This window comes from Schizophyllum commune, assembly GCF_000143185.2.
Source record: "Schizophyllum commune H4-8 unplaced genomic scaffold SCHCOscaffold_16, whole genome shotgun sequence".
Lineage (NCBI taxonomy): Eukaryota > Fungi > Basidiomycota > Agaricomycetes > Agaricales > Schizophyllaceae > Schizophyllum > Schizophyllum commune.
The window spans coordinates 141,119-161,428 of NW_026089553.1; the positions used below are offsets into that span (position 1 = coordinate 141,119).

The following is a 20,310-nucleotide window of genomic DNA, read 5'->3' on the forward strand; positions in this document are numbered from 1 at the left end:
ACATAGCGCACGTGCTTCATACCGGCAGTTGCCGAGCGGGACTGAATGCTGTCCACCGACGGTTGGTGGCTTTGCCTCCTCATTCGATCGTACGAACGACATTCAACAGTATCTTGGCTGCATGAGGATATCAGATTTACGCATCCTGCAAATTACCAGTATTGCAGACTCGGAATGGACCGCGGGGGTGATATCAGGTGGCCAACTTCGCAATTCAGTAACAACCTTCATGCTCTGGCACACCCCGACTCATTCTCTGTAGCCCTCTGCAAGCACTAGGCCGGAGTTCCAGACACTCTGCGGGTTTGAGAGTCTCTCAAAGTCTGTCACCAGCGTGAAGATAACCGTTGTGATAACCGTGGCGTGGGCGCCTAGCGCCTGTTTACATGCGCTGCCTCGTGGGATACTCGCGCCGCGCAGACCATCGCCTCGCGCTGACCAAACACCACTCTCGCGCCTCGTTTGTACCCTTATCTTGCGCCGGCTAACTCAGCTTCAGTACATTATGACCTGCCTGACATTTGAATTTGAGAACAAGACTGTCTACATCCCGAGACCGCGAACTTACGAGGTGAGAAATCCAGTTTATCCATGCTCATTTGTGAGAATCGAACTTTGTCGCTCACCCACTCCCACCCGCGCAGGGCGCCCTCCGCTGCGCGCGGGACGCCTTTCCATCGCTCAGAAACGTCCCCGACCACGCCATCACGTTCCTCACGCACTGGCGCCTACACGGCAAGCGCCTCAAATGGCAACAGAAGCCCATCGTTATCCCCCACTTCACGTGGACAACCATCGTTCCCGTCATGGCGCAGGGACTCGCTATTCTCATCGACGTTTACGACGCGGCGAACAGCGGCGCTGGCCGTAGGAGACGAAGCATGACGCCGCCTTCGTCGCCCGAATTAACCCCTCCGGAATCGCCAGTAATTATAGAAAGGGAGGATATCGAGCCAATGTCGGTGCACGAGAGCACGGGGGCGAGGCCGGTGCTGATGCATGGTGGCGAGGAGCATCCGCCGTTTGCGGGTGGAAGCCTACCGCCAGGCAGTGGGGGATCGAGGCCGGGGAGGTCGAGGGGCGGCTCGCCTTTTGCGGGGTCGCAGAGGGGAGGATCACCGTCCATGGGGGCTCCGTCCGCGTATACTGGGGAGCATACGTCGTTCGCTGGACCGCCCCGGACGCACACATCATTCAGTCGGTCGAGACACGGGACGCCGTCCGAGCACACGCATCAAGGCGAGTAGAAGTGTGGCGCGCGAGAATGTCGTGTCGCAAAGGTTTGAGGACATTGTGGCGAGAGGCGCGAATGTGGCGAAAGAAGGTGTACATATATAGCATGGCATCGGACTTGTCTATATCTATCAGGGTATCCAATCATGATCTCGATAAACGATAGTGGTATCAGTATCAGTAGTACGACTAGCATACGATTAGCAGCGCATATTATATAGCAATAGTGTAGGGATCCCGGTGGGAGGTATCGGATGTGGAGGTGTAACTTACTTTTACAGTCGCTACAGCAGTGGGAATGATAAGTTACATGAGCACGCAGCCCAGAGCGCAGGTCAGCGCAAAGCCGGGGTTGTCTTCGCTGATGGATTCGCAGAATAGCTGAGGTCTTTATGAGCGACAGGCCATGTCAAGTGAAGTATAAAGACTTACTTGTCCAGCATATTCGGCGCGTGCCTCGCGTGCTTCACGCACAATTTCAGTAAACATGATTTGCGCATGCGCCTGATTGGCGGCGGGGATCTCGAAGAAAGAGCAGCCTAGAATTTTTGCCATTTCCTTGCTCTCTGCAGGACTTGTGTCAGCGCTGAAGCAACCATGTCTCGAGCGGGGTTCATCTGACCTTCTGTTTTGACCTCCCGCTTTATTGAGCTTTTGACGTCGTCGAGTCCGTCAGGCCTGACGCCGACGATAAGCATGGGTGGCGGCTTGGCCTTGGTGCTGCAAATGACGGGGCGTAGGTGGTGGAGCACGTCGTTGTACGACCGTCGAGAGGCGACCGAGTACATTAAGATGAACGCCTCCGACTGCTCAGACAAGGCGTGTATCTTGGATCTGTAGAGTGCATGAGCGCCAGAGACGCGACTATGAGCGAGGGGAACTTACGGAAACTCGATGAGAAATTCGTGCGCCTCGGTATGCCCTTGGCAAATGTGCATGACGACAGGGCAGCCCTCGACAGTGAACTCCTTCTTCTGGAAACCTGTTCCTCTAGAAGCTATCGAGGGGTTAGTGGCTGGACAAGTGGCGATGAGGGGTAACTAACCTTGGCATTCCTCGTACTCAATCGACGACGTGTGCGCGCACGACGGACGCTCTCCGTCGGTAAATAGGTGAACGAACGGGCATGTCAGGTCTGCGTCAACTATTAGTGGCAGCGCATGGGATGAGGAACGAGACGAACCTCCAGGACCCATGACAGCGATATTCCAGTTCTGGACGGCGTGTGGCACCTGCTGAGAGGTGAGCGAGCCATCGTCCAATCAGCCACATTGTGGACTCACAGTAGCCATTGTGGGGAAGCTCGACGAGTGATGGTTGAGGGTGAATGTCGTTCTCGGTGGCAGGGGGTAGTTTTATAGGGTAAATGGGTCACAAAGAGCTGGGTCCCGGCACCGACCATTGTCATATCACAGCGCAGGCATTGTGTGACGCAACATTCATGAATACCTTTTAATGAAGTGCTCCGTAGACAAAAGGTGGGGTATATTGCAGTACTTAGATGTCGGACAGGCGCAGTCAGCGGGGACTCGGAAGAAACCTTGTTTGGCTGTGTAGTTGTCAAAACGTTGAAAAGCGTCTTCGTCTCTTGTTTCCTGCCATCACCATCGTTGCAACCGACGACCGCCACTGACTCGAGCGCAGATCCTGTCCGTTCCAGCCATTGTCACCTATTTCGAAACCCACTGTGATCGGGGTGACATAAACAATGCCCATGATAATATTTGATCCAGGAGCAGGTCTCGATTGCACGGTCGCTGCTCATTGTCGCTGCTGTGTGTTCGGGGGAAACATGGTAGCACGAGGTTGCCATGGACGTTCGGGACAAGAACCGTGTGCATCAGCGCAAACCCGACTGTTAGGATCCTGGTTCGAACCACACGCCGAACCGTCATCTCCAAGCCTTGGAAATAAGCGCCGAGTCATTCCTGAACGTGACTTCAAATTAGATGCTTCGCACAATTCGCCCTTGTCTCCATCGATATCCGCGCCCAGGACTTGTTCCACGACGACTATACGCGATGGACGCGCTCAAGGAAGAGATCGATAAACAGCAGACGCTCTTCAACGACCTCAGGGCGCAGAAGGCGGACGCCGCGACGCTCGACGAGGCTAAGAAGCGCCTGGCCGACCTCAAGAAGCAGCTCGGCCAGTCAAAGGCGGCGGCGGGCGTGAAGGATGGGGGAAAGAAGCGCGAGCGGCTGCTGCTCAAGACGGCAAAGGTGCGTCCCCTGCGCGATCGCACCGCGGCCCGTCATCTACTGAGCCAGAGCCCAGGGCACGCGCGATTACGGCCCCGGGGAGATGTTCTGTCGGGAGCACATCGAGAGGATAGTGCGGTCCGTGTTCACCGCGTACGGCGGCAGCTGCGTCGACACCCCTGTCTTCGAGCGCAAGGACATCCTCACCGGCAAGTACGGTGAGGACTCGAAGCTCATCTTCGACCTCAAGGACCAGGGAGGGGAGGAGCTCGCCCTGCGCTACGATCACACTGTCCCCCTCGCTCGCTACCTCGCCATGATGGGCGGTAACAACACGCACTCCAAAATCTACCAGCTCTCGAAGGTGTACCGGAGAGACAACCCCGTCATGTCGAAGGGACGTATGCGCGAGTTCTCCCAGGCAGACTTCGACATCATTGGCCAGTGGGACACCATGATTCCCGACGCTGAAATCATCAGCGTAATATGCTCTGTCATCTCGAAGCTGGACGTCGGAGACTTCACGATCAAGGTACGAGGTATATTATCCGCGTGAGAGGCTTTGCTCATTCGTCCGTAGCTCAACAACAGAAAAATTCTGGATGGCATCTTCGAGGTTTGCGGCGTACCGGAAGACAAAATCCGCCCAATATCATCTGCCGTTGACAAGCTTGACAAAGTGCGCGCTATGTTCCGTTGCCAGGCGTCATTCTGACCCACGGCAGGCACCATGGTCAGAAGTACGGAAGGAGATGACGGAGGAGAAGGGTCTCGACGGTGCTGTGGCCGACAGAATATGGGAGTACGTCCAGCACAAAGGTATGCACGTCCTTCTACCATCCCCACATGCACTGACGACTCGTAGGCGGTCCATCATTACTCGAAACGCTTAGGGCAGACGAAAAGCTCATGGGCAACGCTCGCGCTAAAGAGGGTGTTGAGGAGATGGGTCTCCTCTTCAAGTACCTCGATGCCTACAAGCTTGTCGACAAGGTGTGTCCCAAAGCGCTTGGCCCGGACCAGCAGTTCACATGTCACGCAGATGTCCTTTGACCTTTCCCTCGCTCGAGGCCTCGACTACTACACCGGTGTCATCTACGAGGCCGTCTGCGAAGCCTCCGCACCGCCCGGTTTCACTGCCTCAAACGCCCTCGCTTCCGGATCCGCCTCTGCCCTCAGCTCCTCCACCGCTCCCATCACCGGCAACACCTCCACAAAGAAGCCTAAGAAGGCCGCCACCGACGGCGAGGAAGATGAGGTCGATGAGTCGACGGTCGGCGTCGGGTCTATTGCCGCGGGCGGCCGGTACGACAACCTCGTCGGGATGTTTACGGCTGCGGCAGCCGGGGAGGGTAAGAAGGGACTAAACATGCCGTGCGTGGGCGTGGCGATTGGGTTGGACCGCATCTTCTCGATCGTGTGGCCGAAGTGGGTGGAGAAGGGAATGCGGAGCAAGGAGACGATGGTGTACGTGATGGCGGCGGGCGATGGGCTGCTGGTAGAGCGGATACGGTTGGTGCAGGAGTTGAGGGAGGCAGGGATCAAGGTGCGTGACTCTACGAAAGAGTGAGAATGGCGGGTAGACTGATTCATCCTTCTACAGGCGGACTTCTTGATGAAGAACAAGCCCAAGTTGCCTGCCCAGTTCGCGGCCGGCGAGCGCGACGAAGCGCCCTTCGCCATCATCCTCGGCGAGAGCGAGCTCAAGGAGGGTCTCGTCACCGTCAAGGAACAGGCCTGGGAGTTTGTCGATGGGAAGAAGGAGAAGAAGAAGTCAAGCGACAAGGGCACGCAGGTGAAGCGCGCGGAGCTGATTGACTGGATCAAGAGCACGAAGGTGTTCAAGGACTGGGACCTGGGCAGGTTGATCGTAGAGGCCAGCGAGACGCAGTGAAGACACGAAGTATCGGCTACATAATGTGTATATATACGGTGTACATACAGTGCTCTCTCCTGCTCGTTGGATGACCTGGAGTCGAGATAACTAGAAAGGTCCGCGGAGATGGCTGTGCGCGCCGATGTGGCGTAAGCGCTCGTCCGTGATCAATATCTTGTCTCTGACCACCGTCTTTCCGGACGTCCTTCTACGCCATCTGCTCTCCTCTCTATTCTCTCTGATACCGGAAGAACATGTCGTCCGAAGGCGCAAGCAACAGTGTGTGCTGATATACCCCGAGACGCGATCAGGGCTTGACGCGTGCCAGACGAGCGGCTCATGGCAGCTGCGCGCGACGACAACGTAGAGATGCTGCTGGAGATCTTTGAGCAGGGAGGCTTCGACATTAATTACCAGGATGGGTGTGTGCACAGTCGTAGCGGCTGATCCAGGCACTGACCTTCGCTCAAGATTGGGAAACACAGGTCCGTGTTAAATTCTTGATCGTGTGTCGGGCGCGTACCCAACGCTGTCGCGTCCACGCAGCCCTGCACGTCGCGTGCGTCCCCAGCCTCTTTTTAGAGCACCCAACTCACATCTTCGTCAGTGTATCGCACGGCTCGACGGACGTCCTCGAGCACATCCTCTCGCATGAAGATTGCGACGTTGACCCAATCAATCGCATCGAGAAGGCTACACCACTACATCTCGCCGTTCAGGTAGATCATCCTGAGCTGCGCAAATACCTGGTGGAAAGCCTTCTGGAGGCAGGCGCGGATACGAGGTGTGTCAGTCCGCTAGGAAGGGCGCGTCGGATGCTCACGCACATCGCGCCCTGCAGGATCAAGGACAAGAACGGGGAGACCGCGCTCGACTTGGTCCCTACGGATGACACGGAGACGCGGGCATTGTTCAGAAAGGCCGCAGCAGAGAGGAGCAGGGCAAGGGAGGAGGTCGTCGGTACGTGGTCGTGGTGATCATACTTCAAGACGATTGCTGATAACCCATCGCAGAGAGCGATGACGATGAGCCTGGATCAGGCTCTGGGTCAGAGTCCGAGTAGAGGACAGGCTCGACTCGCTAACCTCGCAATCCATGCGACGAACGGCGCACATAACATACATTATTGGATAGGTAATATATTCAAGAGGAACTGCTGCAGTCTACACATGCTCCTGGTCTGTTCTGTGCGTCAACACTCTCCTTGTCCATCTAGACGGCGAACAAGTAGAGGAAGTGGTGCGTCCAACACTTTGGCCGTAAAGCTGATGGCTATAAGTCCAGGCGACATTGTGCGTTCTGCTCTCGGTTGACGCAAATCTGCACGACATTGCCCCCGTCCAATATGTTCCCCATGCCTGGTGCTAACATTGACATCCCTCCGCGCTGCTTCCAGGGCAAATATACGGCTATTCTACCGCATAGAAAGCCTGCCTACAACATTTCGGACAGTAACGATAACTTTCCAACGGGTGCTTGGCGCAATGGTAGCGCGTTTGGCTTCGATTGCCTCACGGTTTCCGTACCAAAAGGTTGCAGGTTCGAGTCCTGCAGTGCTCACTCGTTTCTTTTTGCTCGTTCCGCTTAGCTCTCCTGAGGTACCGGTCGTGGTGCGTCTTCTCTCTCCTCGTGGGTCACGCGTGCAGGCTCACTCTGAACTGAGCATCAGGTTCTTGCATCGTGCGTCCCACTGGACGCAGGCTCGCATTCTCGCGGACTGGTAAGGAAGGTACGGCATAATCGACGAGACCCGCCCGTTCCGGTGAGGCCCATGGGAGATCCAGAAAGGACAATACAGGGCATCGGCCCTATCCGACGATCTGCATGAGCTCATTCAACGAACTCTTGCGTATGAACTTCTCCGACTGGACTAATCCAACGAACCTACTAGGAAGCTCTCGTTGCATGAAGGCCTTCCGATGATCCTTCGGACAGAAGCATGACCTTCATGTGCTACGTACAATGAGGCTGCACCTTGGTCCGCTCCTCAGCATGACCCTGGCGAAGCCCTTTCGCTCGCAACATCAGCCTGAAGATTCTTTAGGCTGACGCGGGCCCTCCGGGAACACGGCTTTGCACCGTCGATCTTTGCGGCTCGTCGAGAGAAGCTGCCCGGTATGTATACGCTTCCTCCATTCAACGGCCCGCCCGCTGAGTGCCATGCTCGTCACTCGTGAGTCCAGCACGCTGATTGCGCACGATATAGCCGTTCATGTCGAGTGAATGCGGCGCTCTTCCGCCGCGCGCCCAAGTAAGGACAGGGCCTATGTTATCGCAGGACAGCGAGGATCAAAACGAGGCGAGGAGGCCGCCGTGGGCTCCAAGGTCCCTAGGAGCTCGGGGGCGCACAATCATGGATTTGTGGCTGAAGATCGATGGTGGCCTCGAGGAGAGGGGAAACAGGCGCGGGGTTGCCTCATTTGATGGTTTATGTTTCCTCATAGAAGACGCGTCGTCATCTTCCAAAAGCGAGCAGAACAACAGTCGGATCCACAGACCGCGGTATAACGAGTGCGCGCAGCGCTTTGCGTTGCTATGGTCGTGATAACATTGACGATGCAGGCGAGTACTAGCAAAGGCTCTATATGAGTATCTGCGAGTATCATGGAGTTCATGTTGTACAACGACACTGGGTATCGTAATGATGAGTGCGGGATGAGTAGAACGAACGACGGGCCTATCGCTACCGACGCATAAGATAGTGATGAGGGATATGAATGACATCGTGGACATGAAAACTGAGACGCTACGCGAGGGCAGTGTCGGTCTGCGTGTCCATCCAGTGCTTCGGCTAGGGATATGGATATAGTGCATGCTGATGGCGAGGCATGGCGTGAGAGGGCGAGGATAGCCCTCGGCGAACGCGACGCCCGCGAGTCAGAAGCCGCCCAGACAGGCAGCGTCGTCGTCCTCTGACGACTCGGCGAAGGATGAGAAGGGAACGCGAGCACTACTGAGCCGGCGTATGGGACCTGTGGGGCGTCGTGTGTGCTTGCGCTTCGTCGGAGAGGGCCGTGTATCCTGATCCATCTCCGCCCCCGGTGCATGGGGCAAGAAGGACAGCCGACGCTCCTCCTTGGGCGACGACACCGGCGGCGACATGCACACGTCCGACTCGTCAGTCGACTCCGAGGAGGACGAGGACGATGATGACGCAGACGTGTCCAGGATCAGCGGTGGGGGACTGCTTGGCGACTCGGGCTCGATCGCCTCGTAGGCGCGAGGGTGGAAGTAGCTGCCCTTGGCTGGGGCTGTGCGCCGCTTCTTGCTCGGCGGGGAGCACACTCGTCCGCCCCGCTCGGGGAGCGCACAGGCGTTGGGCTCGATGACGATGGGCGCCCGATCGTACTGCGCGGGCGAGTGGGTGGTATGATGCGATGCGAGGCCGGGCGTTGGGGGGAAGTGGACGTGCGGGGTCTGCATGCCGTGCGGATACGTCGCGAATGGGAGCGCGCCTGAGAGCGGGGGCTGGTACTGGGTGGAGGCTGGGATCTCTTCTGAGGCGAACGCCTTCAGGATCGGGCGCGGTGACATCGTGGGTAGGGGGTGGATGGTGAGTAGGTGATGGGTAGGGGCGAGTTCGAGCGTCGCGGGAAGCGACTGCGAGCAAGGGGAGGAATAGGGGGACGCGATGGATCGATGGGAAGGCGCGGCCGTAGCAGTCCGGCGACTCAGAGCACAGTGGGGAGCATGGTGGTAGGTCCGAAGGAAGATATACTTGTAGTTGCCCGAGGCCTGGACGCGCTAAGCTAGGCACAGCTCCACTCGTCACGGGGACGGGTGATCGTTGAACTTCGCGTGTTGCCGTTTAGGTATCGTAGTCCCGGTAGAGGCGTGTTGCGCGGAGTTGGACGAGCGGGATGCTTGTTGGCTAATGACACCGTGGAGGAGCAGGAAGAGCGTGCTCTTGCCTTCTATGTGTATGGTGAGACTTCGTGCGATGGAGCGCCTACTGCAAGCATGCGCGATGGGTTGCTGGAGGGAAAGTCTCTCATCGCGTTCAGTCGTGTACTGTGAACGTGTTTGATTCCGATAAGGACAGACGTCTCATCCCATCGAACTGTAATCACAAGCGATCAGTTCGCATTCATACACGACAGAGCAGATCAGTTCGCATTCATACACGACAGAGCAGATCTGCATGGCGTAAAGGGAACGATCGTACTGCGCGGAAGGGTTGCAAAGTTGGCGATCGAAGAGTAAGACGATAGCCACTTAAGCCAACGTAGCCAACGTGGTTCACATACAAAGGCTAACCTGCAGCTCCCGCCACTCCAAATCAACATGGACGCGGTGAGCGACCGCGCGAAAGGGTGAGAGGACGAATTCCGCAAGCAGCTGACCTGACGAGAACAGATGCGAAGTCGGCAAGGCCCTCTTGCGGATCAGCGGGCGGCAAAGGCATCCCAATCGATGAACTGATGTGCCCGAACGGGGGCATTGCGGCCCCGGTAGAGATGCAGATAATCTGCGCCCCACCATACTCGACCGCGCGCGCAGGGAGTAGGGACGCCGACGGCGGTGGCGTCAACGTGAAGTTTCCCCCCTTGGGCATCCCAGTGACCTCAACGTGGACTGCGAAAAGCGGGGCATCAACCAGGGCGAACTGCCGTCGTTGTCCTTCTGCTACTCCTTCGAGCGATCGTCGGCGGAAAACGGGTAGGCAGAGGGTACGAGCATGAGGTCAGAGACGATGTCCGCGCAGTTGGTTGAGCGAATGACGAAGAGTGTGGTGTTGACGAGAACAGCATCGAAGCAGCAGCAGCAGCAGCAGCAGCAGAAGACGTGCTGCGAAGCCGTGGATCTTCCGCAGAAGTCTGGCGCACGAAAGGTACAATCGCGGTAAGGGAGTTTGAGTGAATCTTCGAGATAGAAGAGCGCGTTGTGAAGCAGATGACTCGCCCTGATAGACGTAGAAAACACCAGAGAGCAGCCAGTCAACCAGTCGCATTCAAGTCGAACGCGATTACGAGAAGTGGCGCTTCCGAGCCCTATCGATGTTGTCTCTTTCACTCCGTAACTGTGGTTAGCTCTTGGTTGAAGCGACTTCAGGAAAGTATGTCAAAGGTTTGTCGGAAGGAGTAGCGGCGGAGACACGATGGGAAGAATGGAAAAAACCGAAAAGGTGCCACGTGGCGTTCGGAAAGGACCGAAGGGGTGCTATAAAGGACCCCTTCGCAGGTAAATGACCTTGCTCATCTCCCTATCTGTCTTCTTTCGCCTTGTCTACCACACATCCCAATCAACAACGTCCCTTTCAAGGTGAGTCGTGCTCGCCACTTGTCATCGGTGATGAGAACATTCTGCAACCTCTTTGACGCGTACGCGCTGTGGATTGCCTCCTTCGGGATCCATTCAAGTCCCTGAGATTGCGCTGTCATGGCTATCCTCTGTTTTCATACTGACATTGTGATAGAACTTCCTTCTCAATCCGCCATAAAAAGCTCGCAAGTGTGCTGCGAATCATCCGAGCTTTACGATGCGTGCTAGATGCAGCTGTCCGTCACGGTGATGTCCATTGTTTGATTTTCCCTTCGCCCTGCTGTGGCCCGCCTTCTGAGGTCCATCACCAATGGCTCGACGTGCCGACTTGTGCGGCATCACGATTATCCTAATCATTAACCACCCTGACCTCGAGCATCCCCATCTCCGCCGCATCGAGCGCAATCTCCAGCTGGAAGACGAAAATCATCTGCAGCACCGCCTTCGCCGTATCCTTCCCCGTCTCCGTCTGAACCAACGACTTGCCCGCCTGGTTGTACAGAGCGCGCAGGTACGGCACGAGCACTAGACAGGCGCGCGCGAGGACCTCGCGCATCCGCGAGTCCGGGTGCGCCTGCAGGATATCCACCGCGGCGCACATGTTCGCGAGGTCAGGTGCGTCGAACGACTTGTCGAGCGGGCGCCAGAGGGAGAAGATGGTGTGCAGGTGCGCGTAGAGGGCGGGGAGGTCGCGCGGGTCGAAGGGGCGGCGGGTGAAGAGGGCGGTGCGGGCGTAGGCGGCCAGGACGTCGCGTGCGGCTTCCTGTTCAGAGCTACGGGTGTATGCTTTCAGTAAAGCGTACGGGAGGGCGGTGAGAAGTAGCACTGAGGCGCGTCAGCTAAGGAGGGGGACAAAAGTGATGGAGAAGTAGAAGGAACATACGCGCACAGAGCCCAGCGCGTTTCGAGCGCGGGTGTCCGTCTGCGCGATAGAACATCTTGTGCCGCAGGGTCCTGTCGGGAGATGAAGGCATTTGCGTGTACATGCGCGCGCTTGGTGTCGTGTGAGGCATACAGAAAGCACAGAGCATTGAGGACGTTTGCCACGAACATGTCCGTGCGCGGCTACGGGCCAGAGCAAAGTGTATTCTGCGCCCGCTCGGAACACGTCGTAGCGTATGCATAGTCAGAGAGGGCAAAGTATGGCTTGTAGATGGGCGTAGATGTCTGAAGACCACGGGAAGCCGCAGCCGACTTCAAGAAGTCACACCACGAAGGCAGTCAGCGATTCGTCCGTCTTTGATGTTAAGAGGGAGGTTTATACAGAGTTCGATGCTGGTTCTACCATCCAATGTGCATTGACAATAAGGTCAGAGGGCGTTTTCAGTGTTTGAGATGCAGGCGTAGGACAAGCAGGTCCGGAGAATGCCGAGGACAGCGGTCCACCTCCCATTGCTTGATTCCGACGTTGATCTTGCTCCCCTCGTCTGCTTGCCTCATACCCTGATATTTGAGGGCTTAGTGGATACTTAGCAGGACCGAACGAACCTTCGAGCAATCATTCGATCACGCCCCGACTTCCCAAGACAATGAAAGGCATCCAAGAGCTGGTTAGTGACCTGACTCTCGCCCGACGCGCCACCAAGCTCCCCAGGATGACCCGATCGTCATCGCAGAAGGCATCGCCTCTAGTGTCGTCAAGGTCCGCGGGCGCTTACCCAGCCATCCAGGCGAAGCGCAGGTCGTAGCCCTCAAGTCCTCGACCCTCCGCAAGCGCTTCGCGAAGGAGCCGCACGACATCGTGAAGGAGCTGAGGATCCTGCGCAGTCTGTCGCATCCGAATGTGCGTGTCGACACAGTTTGTTGCGCATGAACTTACCCCAACTCTCCCTCAGATCATCCCCCTCATCCACCACGAACGCTCGGGCGACGACCTCACGCTCTTCCTCCCCTACATCCCCTTCGCCCTCCCCCAGCTCCTCGCCTCGCCCTACTTCTCCCCGCACATCTACCCGCCCTACCTCCGCCCCGGCCCAGACGCTCTCGCGGAGCGCCGCGATCGCTTCTGCGCCGTCGCGCGCGCGATCATGGCGCAGGTGCTCTTTGCCCTGGCGTACCTCCACGACGAGCAGCGCGTCGCGCACCGCGACATCAAGCCTGCGAACGTGCTGCTGACGGAGCGCGGAGTAGTGCAGGTGATCGATTTTGGGATTGCGAGGAGGGAGGGGGAGAAGGAAGAAGATACGAAGGAGGACCTGTGGCCAGAGCCAAGGGAGAGGATGTACTTCGAAGTGTCGACAGGGTGAGCTCATCTCTGTCGAGCCCAACTTTCCCCTCTTACAACTCCCTTAGCCCGTACCGCGCCCCCGAGCTCCTCTTCGGCCCTCGCACGTACGACGCGTTCGCCATCGACATGTGGAGTCTGGGCGCTACATTCGCCGAGTTCTTCACCCCGCTGTCCCTCTACCTCGATGAGGACGATGAAGTTTATGGAGGCTTCGGCGGCGCGGGCGGCGGCTTCACAAGCTCAGGCGGTTCCGCAGGTCGCGAGGACGACGACGAAGAGAACGACGCAGAGGAAGACACAACCACCCCACCTTCCCCCTTCCGCATCCCCTCCCACCTTCGCATCGGCTACCCGGGCGCGAAGTGGGCGCGCGACACGCTCTTCAACGGCGCGCGCGGGGAGATCGGGCTAGCCTGGAGCATCTTCCAGATCCGGGGGACGCCGAACGAGGAATTGTGGCCGGTGAGTAGAGGCAGGATGCTTGACTTGACTTGTGGAGTCTGGGCGCTGTCGCTCTGTGATGACGGCATAAACTGGCATGAAAATTCGCAGGTGTCTAGCGCCCGTCCCTCCTTGGCTGGGCCCCCCGGGCATGGTCTCCCCCTGCAGGGGCCCATGTCCGGGAGGCGTGGTGCTAGCTACCGACTACTGACGATGATCCTCGGCATACCCTCCCTCCCACCAGCATAACTCCCACCAGCATGAGTCCCCCAACCAGCATGACTCCCCCCACCAGCAGCACCTCCCCGCAGCATGACCTCCCATCGTAGGGGCAGCATAACGGGTAGCGGCGGCCACGACGACCACGAGCAGCAACACGGACAGCAAGCGAGCGAAGAGGGGGGAGGGGAAGGACACGGTAAGGGACTCGCCCACCCCCGCGCAGCTTATATACCCTCCCAGAGCCTGCCGCCGCGCCCGAGTATTGACGCGTGAGCCGAGTACGCTAGCCTGCGACACTGCGAGGGTCCCCCTCCCTAGTACGCTAGGGTTGGGTCTGTTCGCGTCCGACGAGACCGACGAGGGGATGGTGGTAAGGCTCCCTCTTGTACGACCCTTCGCCCCCTCCCCTTCCCCTCCTGCTTCGTCTTAACATCATATACAAGTCCCCCTCCCCCTCCTTTGTGATTCTCCTCCCCCCTCCCCCTGGCCTCCATCGCCAACGAGTGCGGCGGGTGCACCTCCCATAGGTACCCGCCCTTCGATAACGTCTGCGAACCTCCGTAGGCCCCGAACACTGATAGATAGTACCTCGCCGACATCCCCGATGTAGTAGAGAACACCGAATAGAGCTATCTTTCTTGACAGCCCCACCCGCGCGTTTGACGATAAGGTGGGCCGACGACATAGGGTGAGGGGCTATTAAGACCTCGGAGACTTGGGAAGGGGTTTGTTTTCTCTTCATTCGAACTCTGTGTTGTTGAACACGATTTCATTGTACTCTAAAGTCAAAATGTAACTAATAAACTACGACGGGGAAGCACGTCCCTGCCCTCTTAGGCGGGGGCCAAACATCAACAAGCAAGCCATGACGCTCGACGCCCAAGCGGCCGCGCTGCGTCGGAAAAGGTGCGAGGGGGACTGCAGACGATAGCGCAGCGTTCGATAGCCGCGAGCCCGCGTTCGACGGCGACGGCGACGAGCGGGTGCAAAAGTCGAACCGCTCACGTGAGCATCGGCTCCGAGCGCTCGTGACGTGTTGAAGTCGGTGGAAATGCGAAAGGAGGGGGTGGCGAGGAGCGCGGGGAGCGTCGCGCGACAGTAAAGAACTGGGGAGAAGGTCAGCAAAGGGATCGCAACTGAGGTAGGTGGCACTTGCCCTCGCTCGGCGGACGGCGATACATATACTCATCGCCTAAGGGGGCCGGAACAGCATGGCGTATACGAGGGCGACGGAGTGAGATATATCCTGATGAGAAGATCAGCAAGAAGCGCATGGACTACAAGTAGAAAAGCTTACCCTCGCTCGCCGGCCGAAGGTGCATCGCTTCGGAGCGTGTTCGAGGCTTTCCCTCAGGGTGATAAGAGTCATAATCCGTGAGGGCTGCGCCGGAATGGACTATGCGCACAATGAGCAGGCCTCCTCAAAGCTAGGGAGGAGGTAGAGGCGTCTGAGGAGAGGAGTGAGCGAGCGAAAGACGAGACGAGATGAAAGAGGAGAGCAGGGTCGGGTAGGGCAGTGATGGGAAACGCACAAGGGGGAACAAATGCGTACCCCAATGAGAGCAAAAAGGAGGTCGAGAAGGGGGGAAGCGACGAGAAAAGATACGAGCAGAGGGGACGCAAATAGCGCAAAAGAAGGAGAAGGAAAGGACATACCTTCCCTTATGTCGCCAGGTGGTATAGCGCGAGGGAGGTGCGATGTCAGGACGCAGAGGTAGCGCGAGGAGTACTTGAACGCGTCGACGGAAGATCTAAGAAGGATGAGTGTCCGGTTACTTAAAGAGAACGCGGCGAACGTACCGTGCAGCCCTCGTGTGACTACGGCACTCATGGCGGCGCTGCGCGCCGCGCCGCCCCTTCCCCCTCCTCAACGGGCCGCGGCCGTCAACGAGGACTTCCCGCGCGGGCCTCGGCGCATTTGATGTCCATTTGCAAATTTTTGGGGTATAGAAACGCCTAGGAAAACGTCGGAAATGAGGCTCAGAATCGACAATATACGACACATACGTGAACGCACGGCACTCGCGGCTACCATCTAGTACCTCCCGCGCGGACCTCGGCTCATTTGACGTCAATTTGCGATGTTTCCCGCCACCGAAGGCGCCTTAAAGATGTCAGAAATCGTCAACAAACGACGATGCCGGAGACGCACCTGCAACGCAGCGGCGCTCCGCGCCGCCTCGCGCCGACCCCAACCCTCCTCCGTCTGTCTCCGAGTATCGTCGCGGCGGTCAGCGAGAGCTACCGGCGCGGACCTCGGCGCAATTGATGTCGATTTCGCGTGTTTCGGGCCTTGGAGAGCCAGCTGAAAATGCGAGAAAATGAGCACAAAATCGGTCAGAAACAGCTGAAACGGGAGGTCCTGCACACGCACCGGAATGACCGCAGGCTCAGACAGCTTGATGGGCGTGCGGAATGAGCATGTTGGAGCAGAACTACGCGAGGAAGGTCAGCACATGAATGAGGCAGTAGTCTCGAGCAGCTCACCGAAGCGCGGACTCTGATTGCAGCAACGCTCGACCAGCTTTCTGAGCAGTCGTTGGCGGGTGTCGAGTGCGGCGGCGCCGGCGGCCGGGGCGACGGGAAGAACGGACGGCGGGCGGGCGTGGATGGGGGCAGGGAGGAAAGTACCACCCCTCCGAGCCGCGACCGAGTATATATACGCCTGTCATAAAATTTTATCCGTCGTCCGATATCCGCCTGTTATAACGGCACTGATACCTGCTGCGCACCTTCAAGCTTTCTCGCTTCCACTCAATCCTCGGGGGAACATGCGATTTGACTACCTGCGCGCGGGGTTAGTCGAGTACGATGCCCGGCATGCAGATTTACATGGAGAACTCGTACACGTCGCCTGCAAAATTCAGTGACCCTCATTCCTCAATGAAGAGGAAGAGCAGCGTGCTCACCAATGATTACAGCTCGCTAACGTTAACCTTCGCCGCGGGATTTCACAAGCACACCGAAGCCGGCAGGTATCCAATGGAGTCCTAATAGAAAATATGACGTGGGTTTGTATGAAGCGAGTCGCGTTCACCGGCACATACCTTGCAAGAGCGCAGATCCTCCGCCTTCCGCTAGCGTACCCTGACTACCCTACGGCCTCTGCATTCCATAAAAAGAAAAAGAAACGATAGGTTCGATTTTCATAGGAGGATGGGCGCATGCGCAGACGGGAACACAGTGTGTCTTTCACACGCAATGAGCACAGCTCAACGCATTTCTTCATGTTAGGCACACGAGCGTCTGCTATTGCCAACAGACTGAGCATCAGTCGCTGGAAAGGGGCCGCCAGCGCGAGAAACAGCGCTTCCGCCCATGCCGTCGTGTTCGTGTCCAACGAGTTCAGTCGAAAGCCTTCCTAATTAGGCTCAATAAGACGGGCTCGCGTGCTCTCGAGGCACAAAGCTAGAATGCCGGTCAAGTCGCAATGTCGGAGTGCAGATCTTGACGTATAGCTGGCCTTGCCGCTTCCGCCGCCCGTGCTTTTCCGAGGGCGGGCGAGTTGAGCTTGACCGCGGCCTTCTCGAGGCTCACTACGAGCGGGGAGGGTCAAGAATATCATCATATAGCGTTATGAGGGGTCAGTTAGAGCGTTCCGGCAGTCAGCGCGGCGTCCAAACGTCGATGATGGTGGTCGAGAACAAGACGGACATTGTTTGTGGCGCCGACAATCAGGGACCGGAGGGCGGCCCGTCAAGTCCGTGTGCCCGCGCTGCTCATCTTGTCCTCGACTTTCATCCATCGCGGCAGTCCGCCGTCTCGGAATGACCGCGAAATGCGTCGAGATGCCAATCGCTACACATCTATGAACTACGGAAGCGCTGCCATGTCTGGGCGCGACGGAATTCATGCAAACCTCACCAAGACGCGATCCCCGAGACTTGGAGAGGTCTACAACGTCGCGGGGAGCCCCACGATGGGTCGTACACATTCAGCCCAGGAGCGCCATGTGTCCAGAAACTGTCCCAAGGTTCTCGATGGGCGAGATACGCGTTCTAGCTTATCGTTCTGGGAGGTCGAGCTGCTTTGCATGCGGAACTCGACGTCTTCCCTTCCATTTTGCGCGTACTCCCCCAAAAATACCGGCCGCCCAAAATCGATGCGGAATATCATTCTGAGCAGGCTTTGTATATTGAACCCCGCCTTCCGCGCCCTCGTTGCAGTGCTATAGCGCGACGAAGGTGGTTTTGAATTTGTGGCGTCGCTTTTTGTGCGTCTCCAGTGCTGTCGCTTCGGGCACTCGCGGGCGGAAAAGTACAGGAACATGCTCGCAGACATATCCTCATGTGGCCCATGGAGTATGGTGAGCTCGCGACGTCTGCGCGCCATGATACTCACCATGCTCACCTCCTCTCCCTTAGGTCTGCCACACGCTCAATCTTCCACCTGCCGGCACGCAATTGCAGCGACCGATCTCGTCGGGTGCCACGAGCACCCGGGTGACGTTGCGCCGGCCGAAGAACGCTCTCGAAGCTCGCAGTCCCACACTTGCAAAACCAACCTCCTGGAGGATACACATCTTCCACTCGTTCTAGGCGCGTTTCCGCTGTCAGCCCGCAATTCGGGTCGGATGCATGCTTACTCGGAGGTGGTGAAACGGTGAGCCGAAGCTTGGAAGATTGCGCTGCCCTCGCATGCGCAATCGCCGTTTTGCTGCTTACAGGCGATTTACAGCACGCCCAGAGCGCGCAGGCACCCCATAATTTGCCAGGGGTATGTCAGCGACATACTAAATATTGTGGTGTTGCACTTTTTGCACGAGAGCGCGAGCGCTGCGATGCGCAGGGCGCGCGCGCAGGCGCCTTGCCTTTATGGACTCAAAGCCTTCCCAAAAGGGAAGGCCTGCCTTCGACTCGAACCGCGGCGTCGACGTCTGGCACCGCCGCCCTCCGACCCTCCGTCCTCGTCGCAACTCATCAAGCTTTCGAACATTCCATCGACCACACCCTCCTGCTTGCATCGGTGCGCCCTGCACAATTCCCGCAATTCAAGAGACTTCAACGCGCGCCGCGGACATCCACGCACAGACCGACACCCAGCACCTCGAGGCCTTCTTCCGCCAACCCGCGACTGACATCCGACGACTTCCGACTTGCTCTGGCGCGGACCTACGCGCTGATCGCACCCTCGCCAGTACGTCGAAAATTTCAATCCACACGCACGGGCAATCTTCCGCGCTTTCGTAACCATATCTCGACGCGCGCTTGCTGCTCGGGGGCGCGTCGGGTCCGCTGTATGGGCTGCTGCGGTTGACGAAGGCTATCCGACGCGGGGGGAGGTACATAAGGCGGGAGGTGGGGAGGTTGGCAGGCAGAGCTCGATGCTCTTCCTTTCCCCCTCGACTGCCTCGACCGCCTCCTCCTCCACTGCTGGCCTGGTCGCCGCCGTCTGCTATCAGGTCAGTACCCTCGCTGCCGGCCTGTCTCCTTCTCGCTGATGCGCTCGTTCAGGGTTGTTCAGCTTGGCGTCGTCGGTGGTATATAGACCTGGTACGTCGTCTCTACTCGCCGTTCTATTCACACATACTGACTCGTCCTATCAGTGTAGCCCATGCCCTTCGTGTCTGTCCTTACATCAGTGAGTGCTTTTGCTCACCCCGCCTATCGCACGCTCACCGTCTATCCTCTAGATTCTATCGATGCGAATATATTGCTACTTTCCCCTAGTACGTCGTCCCGCCTTCTACGCGCCTCGCCAATCACTGATTATTTGCTTACTTAGTGATCCCGACGCGTCATTTTTAAGGATATTGCTTGCCTGATTGCGAGCGCGAACGTTGGGTTACGGGCACGGGTCTTACCTGGGTGCGTCCTCTACTCATTGACATTCATGACTTACTGCGCTCTGTAGGCGACGTCCTCGTGCTCAATCGTTGAGTAAAATATCGCGCTGGCTGTCCACACGCGCCCGCGTCTTCTCCCTCGCCGTCAAGCGCATCCTCGCCTTCCAGCGCCTCCTCTCCCTCAAGCGTAGCCTCTCACTCCAACGCATCCTCACCATTCGCGCAGAGCCTCGCCTTCAAGCCCAGCCTCCTCCTCGTCCTCCAGCTAGACCTATCCCTCAACATCCCGACCAGATGACCCTGCAGTCATCATTCGGTGAGTGTTAGCTTTCTTTCTACCACCTGTTCTTTCTATTCGTCGCATGTCATGCTCTTCCCTTTGCTTCCTAGCCGTCGCTTCGCCTTCATTTGTCTACTACGTGTACTCTGCCTTATTCTACTTTCTTACCTTTCTCCTCCGATTTCTTACTTTCCTACACCGATTTCTTACCTTCCCGCTCCAATTTCTTACCTTCCTTTACCCCCCGCACCTGAGCGAGAACCCGCTGCCGTTCTTGTGCGAAGTCGGCTGGTTTCCTACTTGTTTAGTGGCCTTGGGGTAGTGACTGAGTTCGTAGTTTAGTGACTTCGTGGTCGTAGTTTAGTGACTTCGTGGTCGCGGGTTAGTGATCTCGGAGTCGTAGATTACTGCTCTCGTCTACTTACTCTTTCCTTCGTTTTCACTGACTACTGACCCCTTCGTGTCCATGACTGACCCCTCCGTCTTCTATTACGACCCTCCCTTACTGTCCAGCTCACTGACTTCTCCGTCTTCTACTACGATCCCTCTCGTCGTGTTTACTGACATCTCCATCCTACTTACTGACATCTCCGTGCTACTTACTGACGTCTCCGTGCTACTTACTGCCGCCTCCGCTGTGTTTACTGACCCCCCTCGTCCCGTCTCGCACGTGGATCACTAACTGACTTGCATTGCAGACTACGGACTACGCATATGTCATCTGCCCTACCCGCCGGCGACGCGCCCGGCCTCCCTGCCCTCCTCCCACCGACTTGCTGACGC

General features: G+C 57.6%; 10 protein-coding genes and 1 non-coding gene across 11 annotated transcripts; 5 read left to right on the top strand and 6 right to left on the bottom strand.

Moving 5' to 3' along the window:
• Positions 1-838: 838 nt before the first annotated feature.
• On the bottom strand, positions 839-2,525 carry SCHCODRAFT_0238651 (uncharacterized protein; the record flags this gene model as incomplete). Its single annotated transcript, XM_003026311.1, has 8 exons — positions 839-1,146; positions 1,507-1,594; positions 1,666-1,799; positions 1,856-2,067; positions 2,119-2,230; positions 2,279-2,368; positions 2,417-2,465; positions 2,517-2,525. The coding sequence occupies 8 exons, from the start codon at positions 2,523-2,525 to the stop codon at positions 839-841; spliced, it is 1,002 nt and encodes a 333-aa protein (XP_003026357.1).
• Positions 2,526-3,210: 685 nt separating this feature from the next.
• Positions 3,211-5,552, top strand: SCHCODRAFT_02644351 (histidyl-tRNA synthetase). Its single transcript, XM_003026402.2, has 7 exons — positions 3,211-3,455; positions 3,511-3,966; positions 4,015-4,113; positions 4,160-4,253; positions 4,300-4,427; positions 4,477-4,980; positions 5,038-5,552. The coding sequence occupies exons 1-7, from the start codon at positions 3,255-3,257 to the stop codon at positions 5,326-5,328; spliced, it is 1,773 nt and encodes a 590-aa protein (XP_003026448.1). The 5' UTR covers positions 3,211-3,254; the 3' UTR covers positions 5,329-5,552.
• Positions 5,485-6,481, top strand: SCHCODRAFT_02644356 (ankyrin). The gene is made up of 7 exons (XM_003026401.3): positions 5,485-5,589; positions 5,639-5,732; positions 5,782-5,795; positions 5,857-5,869; positions 5,918-6,094; positions 6,152-6,270; positions 6,324-6,481. Exons 1-7 carry the CDS (start codon positions 5,565-5,567, stop codon positions 6,371-6,373), a joined length of 492 nt encoding a protein of 163 aa, XP_003026447.1. The 5' UTR covers positions 5,485-5,564; the 3' UTR covers positions 6,374-6,481.
• A 299-nt stretch (positions 6,482-6,780) lies between these two features.
• SCHCODRAFT_t261 lies at positions 6,781-6,870 on the top strand. Its single transcript has one exon. It is a non-coding gene; the product is annotated as a tRNA-Arg (tRNA).
• A 562-nt stretch (positions 6,871-7,432) lies between these two features.
• On the bottom strand, positions 7,433-8,034 carry SCHCODRAFT_02718846 (uncharacterized protein; the record flags this gene model as incomplete). Its single annotated transcript, XM_050347079.1, has 1 exon — positions 7,433-8,034. One exon carries the CDS (start codon positions 8,032-8,034, stop codon positions 7,600-7,602), a length of 435 nt encoding a protein of 144 aa, XP_050197110.1. The 3' UTR covers positions 7,433-7,599.
• Positions 8,035-8,187: 153 nt separating this feature from the next.
• Positions 8,188-8,844, bottom strand: SCHCODRAFT_02520747 (uncharacterized protein; the record flags this gene model as incomplete). The annotated part of the gene is made up of 1 exon (XM_003026310.1): positions 8,188-8,844. The coding sequence occupies one exon, from the start codon at positions 8,842-8,844 to the stop codon at positions 8,188-8,190; it is 657 nt and encodes a 218-aa protein (XP_003026356.1).
• A 1,696-nt stretch (positions 8,845-10,540) lies between these two features.
• On the bottom strand, positions 10,541-11,560 carry SCHCODRAFT_012368 (uncharacterized protein). Its single transcript, XM_003026309.1, has 3 exons — positions 11,240-11,560; positions 10,727-11,187; positions 10,541-10,572 (listed from the first exon to the last, which is right to left on the bottom strand). The coding sequence occupies exon 2, from the start codon at positions 11,171-11,173 to the stop codon at positions 10,922-10,924; it is 252 nt and encodes an 83-aa protein (XP_003026355.1). The 5' UTR covers positions 11,174-11,187; positions 11,240-11,560; the 3' UTR covers positions 10,541-10,572; positions 10,727-10,921.
• A 525-nt stretch (positions 11,561-12,085) lies between these two features.
• On the top strand, positions 12,086-13,596 carry SCHCODRAFT_01343077 (kinase-like protein). Its single transcript, XM_050341476.1, has 4 exons — positions 12,086-12,122; positions 12,167-12,355; positions 12,408-12,814; positions 12,865-13,596. The coding sequence occupies exons 1-4, from the start codon at positions 12,102-12,104 to the stop codon at positions 13,487-13,489; spliced, it is 1,242 nt and encodes a 413-aa protein (XP_050197111.1). The 5' UTR covers positions 12,086-12,101; the 3' UTR covers positions 13,490-13,596.
• Positions 13,597-14,215: 619 nt separating this feature from the next.
• SCHCODRAFT_02124796 (uncharacterized protein) lies at positions 14,216-15,212 on the bottom strand. The gene is made up of 4 exons (XM_050341868.1): positions 15,119-15,212; positions 14,760-14,910; positions 14,619-14,708; positions 14,216-14,568 (listed from the first exon to the last, which is right to left on the bottom strand). Exons 2-4 carry the CDS (start codon positions 14,782-14,784, stop codon positions 14,267-14,269), a joined length of 417 nt encoding a protein of 138 aa, XP_050197112.1. The 5' UTR covers positions 14,785-14,910; positions 15,119-15,212; the 3' UTR covers positions 14,216-14,266.
• Positions 15,213-15,533: 321 nt separating this feature from the next.
• Positions 15,534-16,134, bottom strand: SCHCODRAFT_02673518 (uncharacterized protein; the record flags this gene model as incomplete). The annotated part of the gene is made up of 4 exons (XM_003026308.2): positions 15,534-15,566; positions 15,615-15,767; positions 15,837-15,897; positions 15,950-16,134. The coding sequence occupies 4 exons, from the start codon at positions 16,132-16,134 to the stop codon at positions 15,534-15,536; spliced, it is 432 nt and encodes a 143-aa protein (XP_003026354.1).
• Positions 16,135-17,804: 1,670 nt separating this feature from the next.
• SCHCODRAFT_01164376 (uncharacterized protein) lies at positions 17,805-20,307 on the top strand (the record flags this gene model as incomplete). Its single annotated transcript, XM_003026399.3, has 12 exons — positions 17,805-18,064; positions 18,140-18,178; positions 18,301-18,427; positions 18,493-18,598; positions 18,724-18,863; positions 18,916-18,954; positions 19,013-19,042; positions 19,095-19,130; positions 19,211-19,269; positions 19,316-19,563; positions 19,638-19,668; positions 20,226-20,307. 12 exons carry the CDS (start codon positions 17,805-17,807, stop codon positions 20,305-20,307), a joined length of 1,197 nt encoding a protein of 398 aa, XP_003026445.2.
• Between the last annotated feature and the right edge of the window lie 3 nt (positions 20,308-20,310).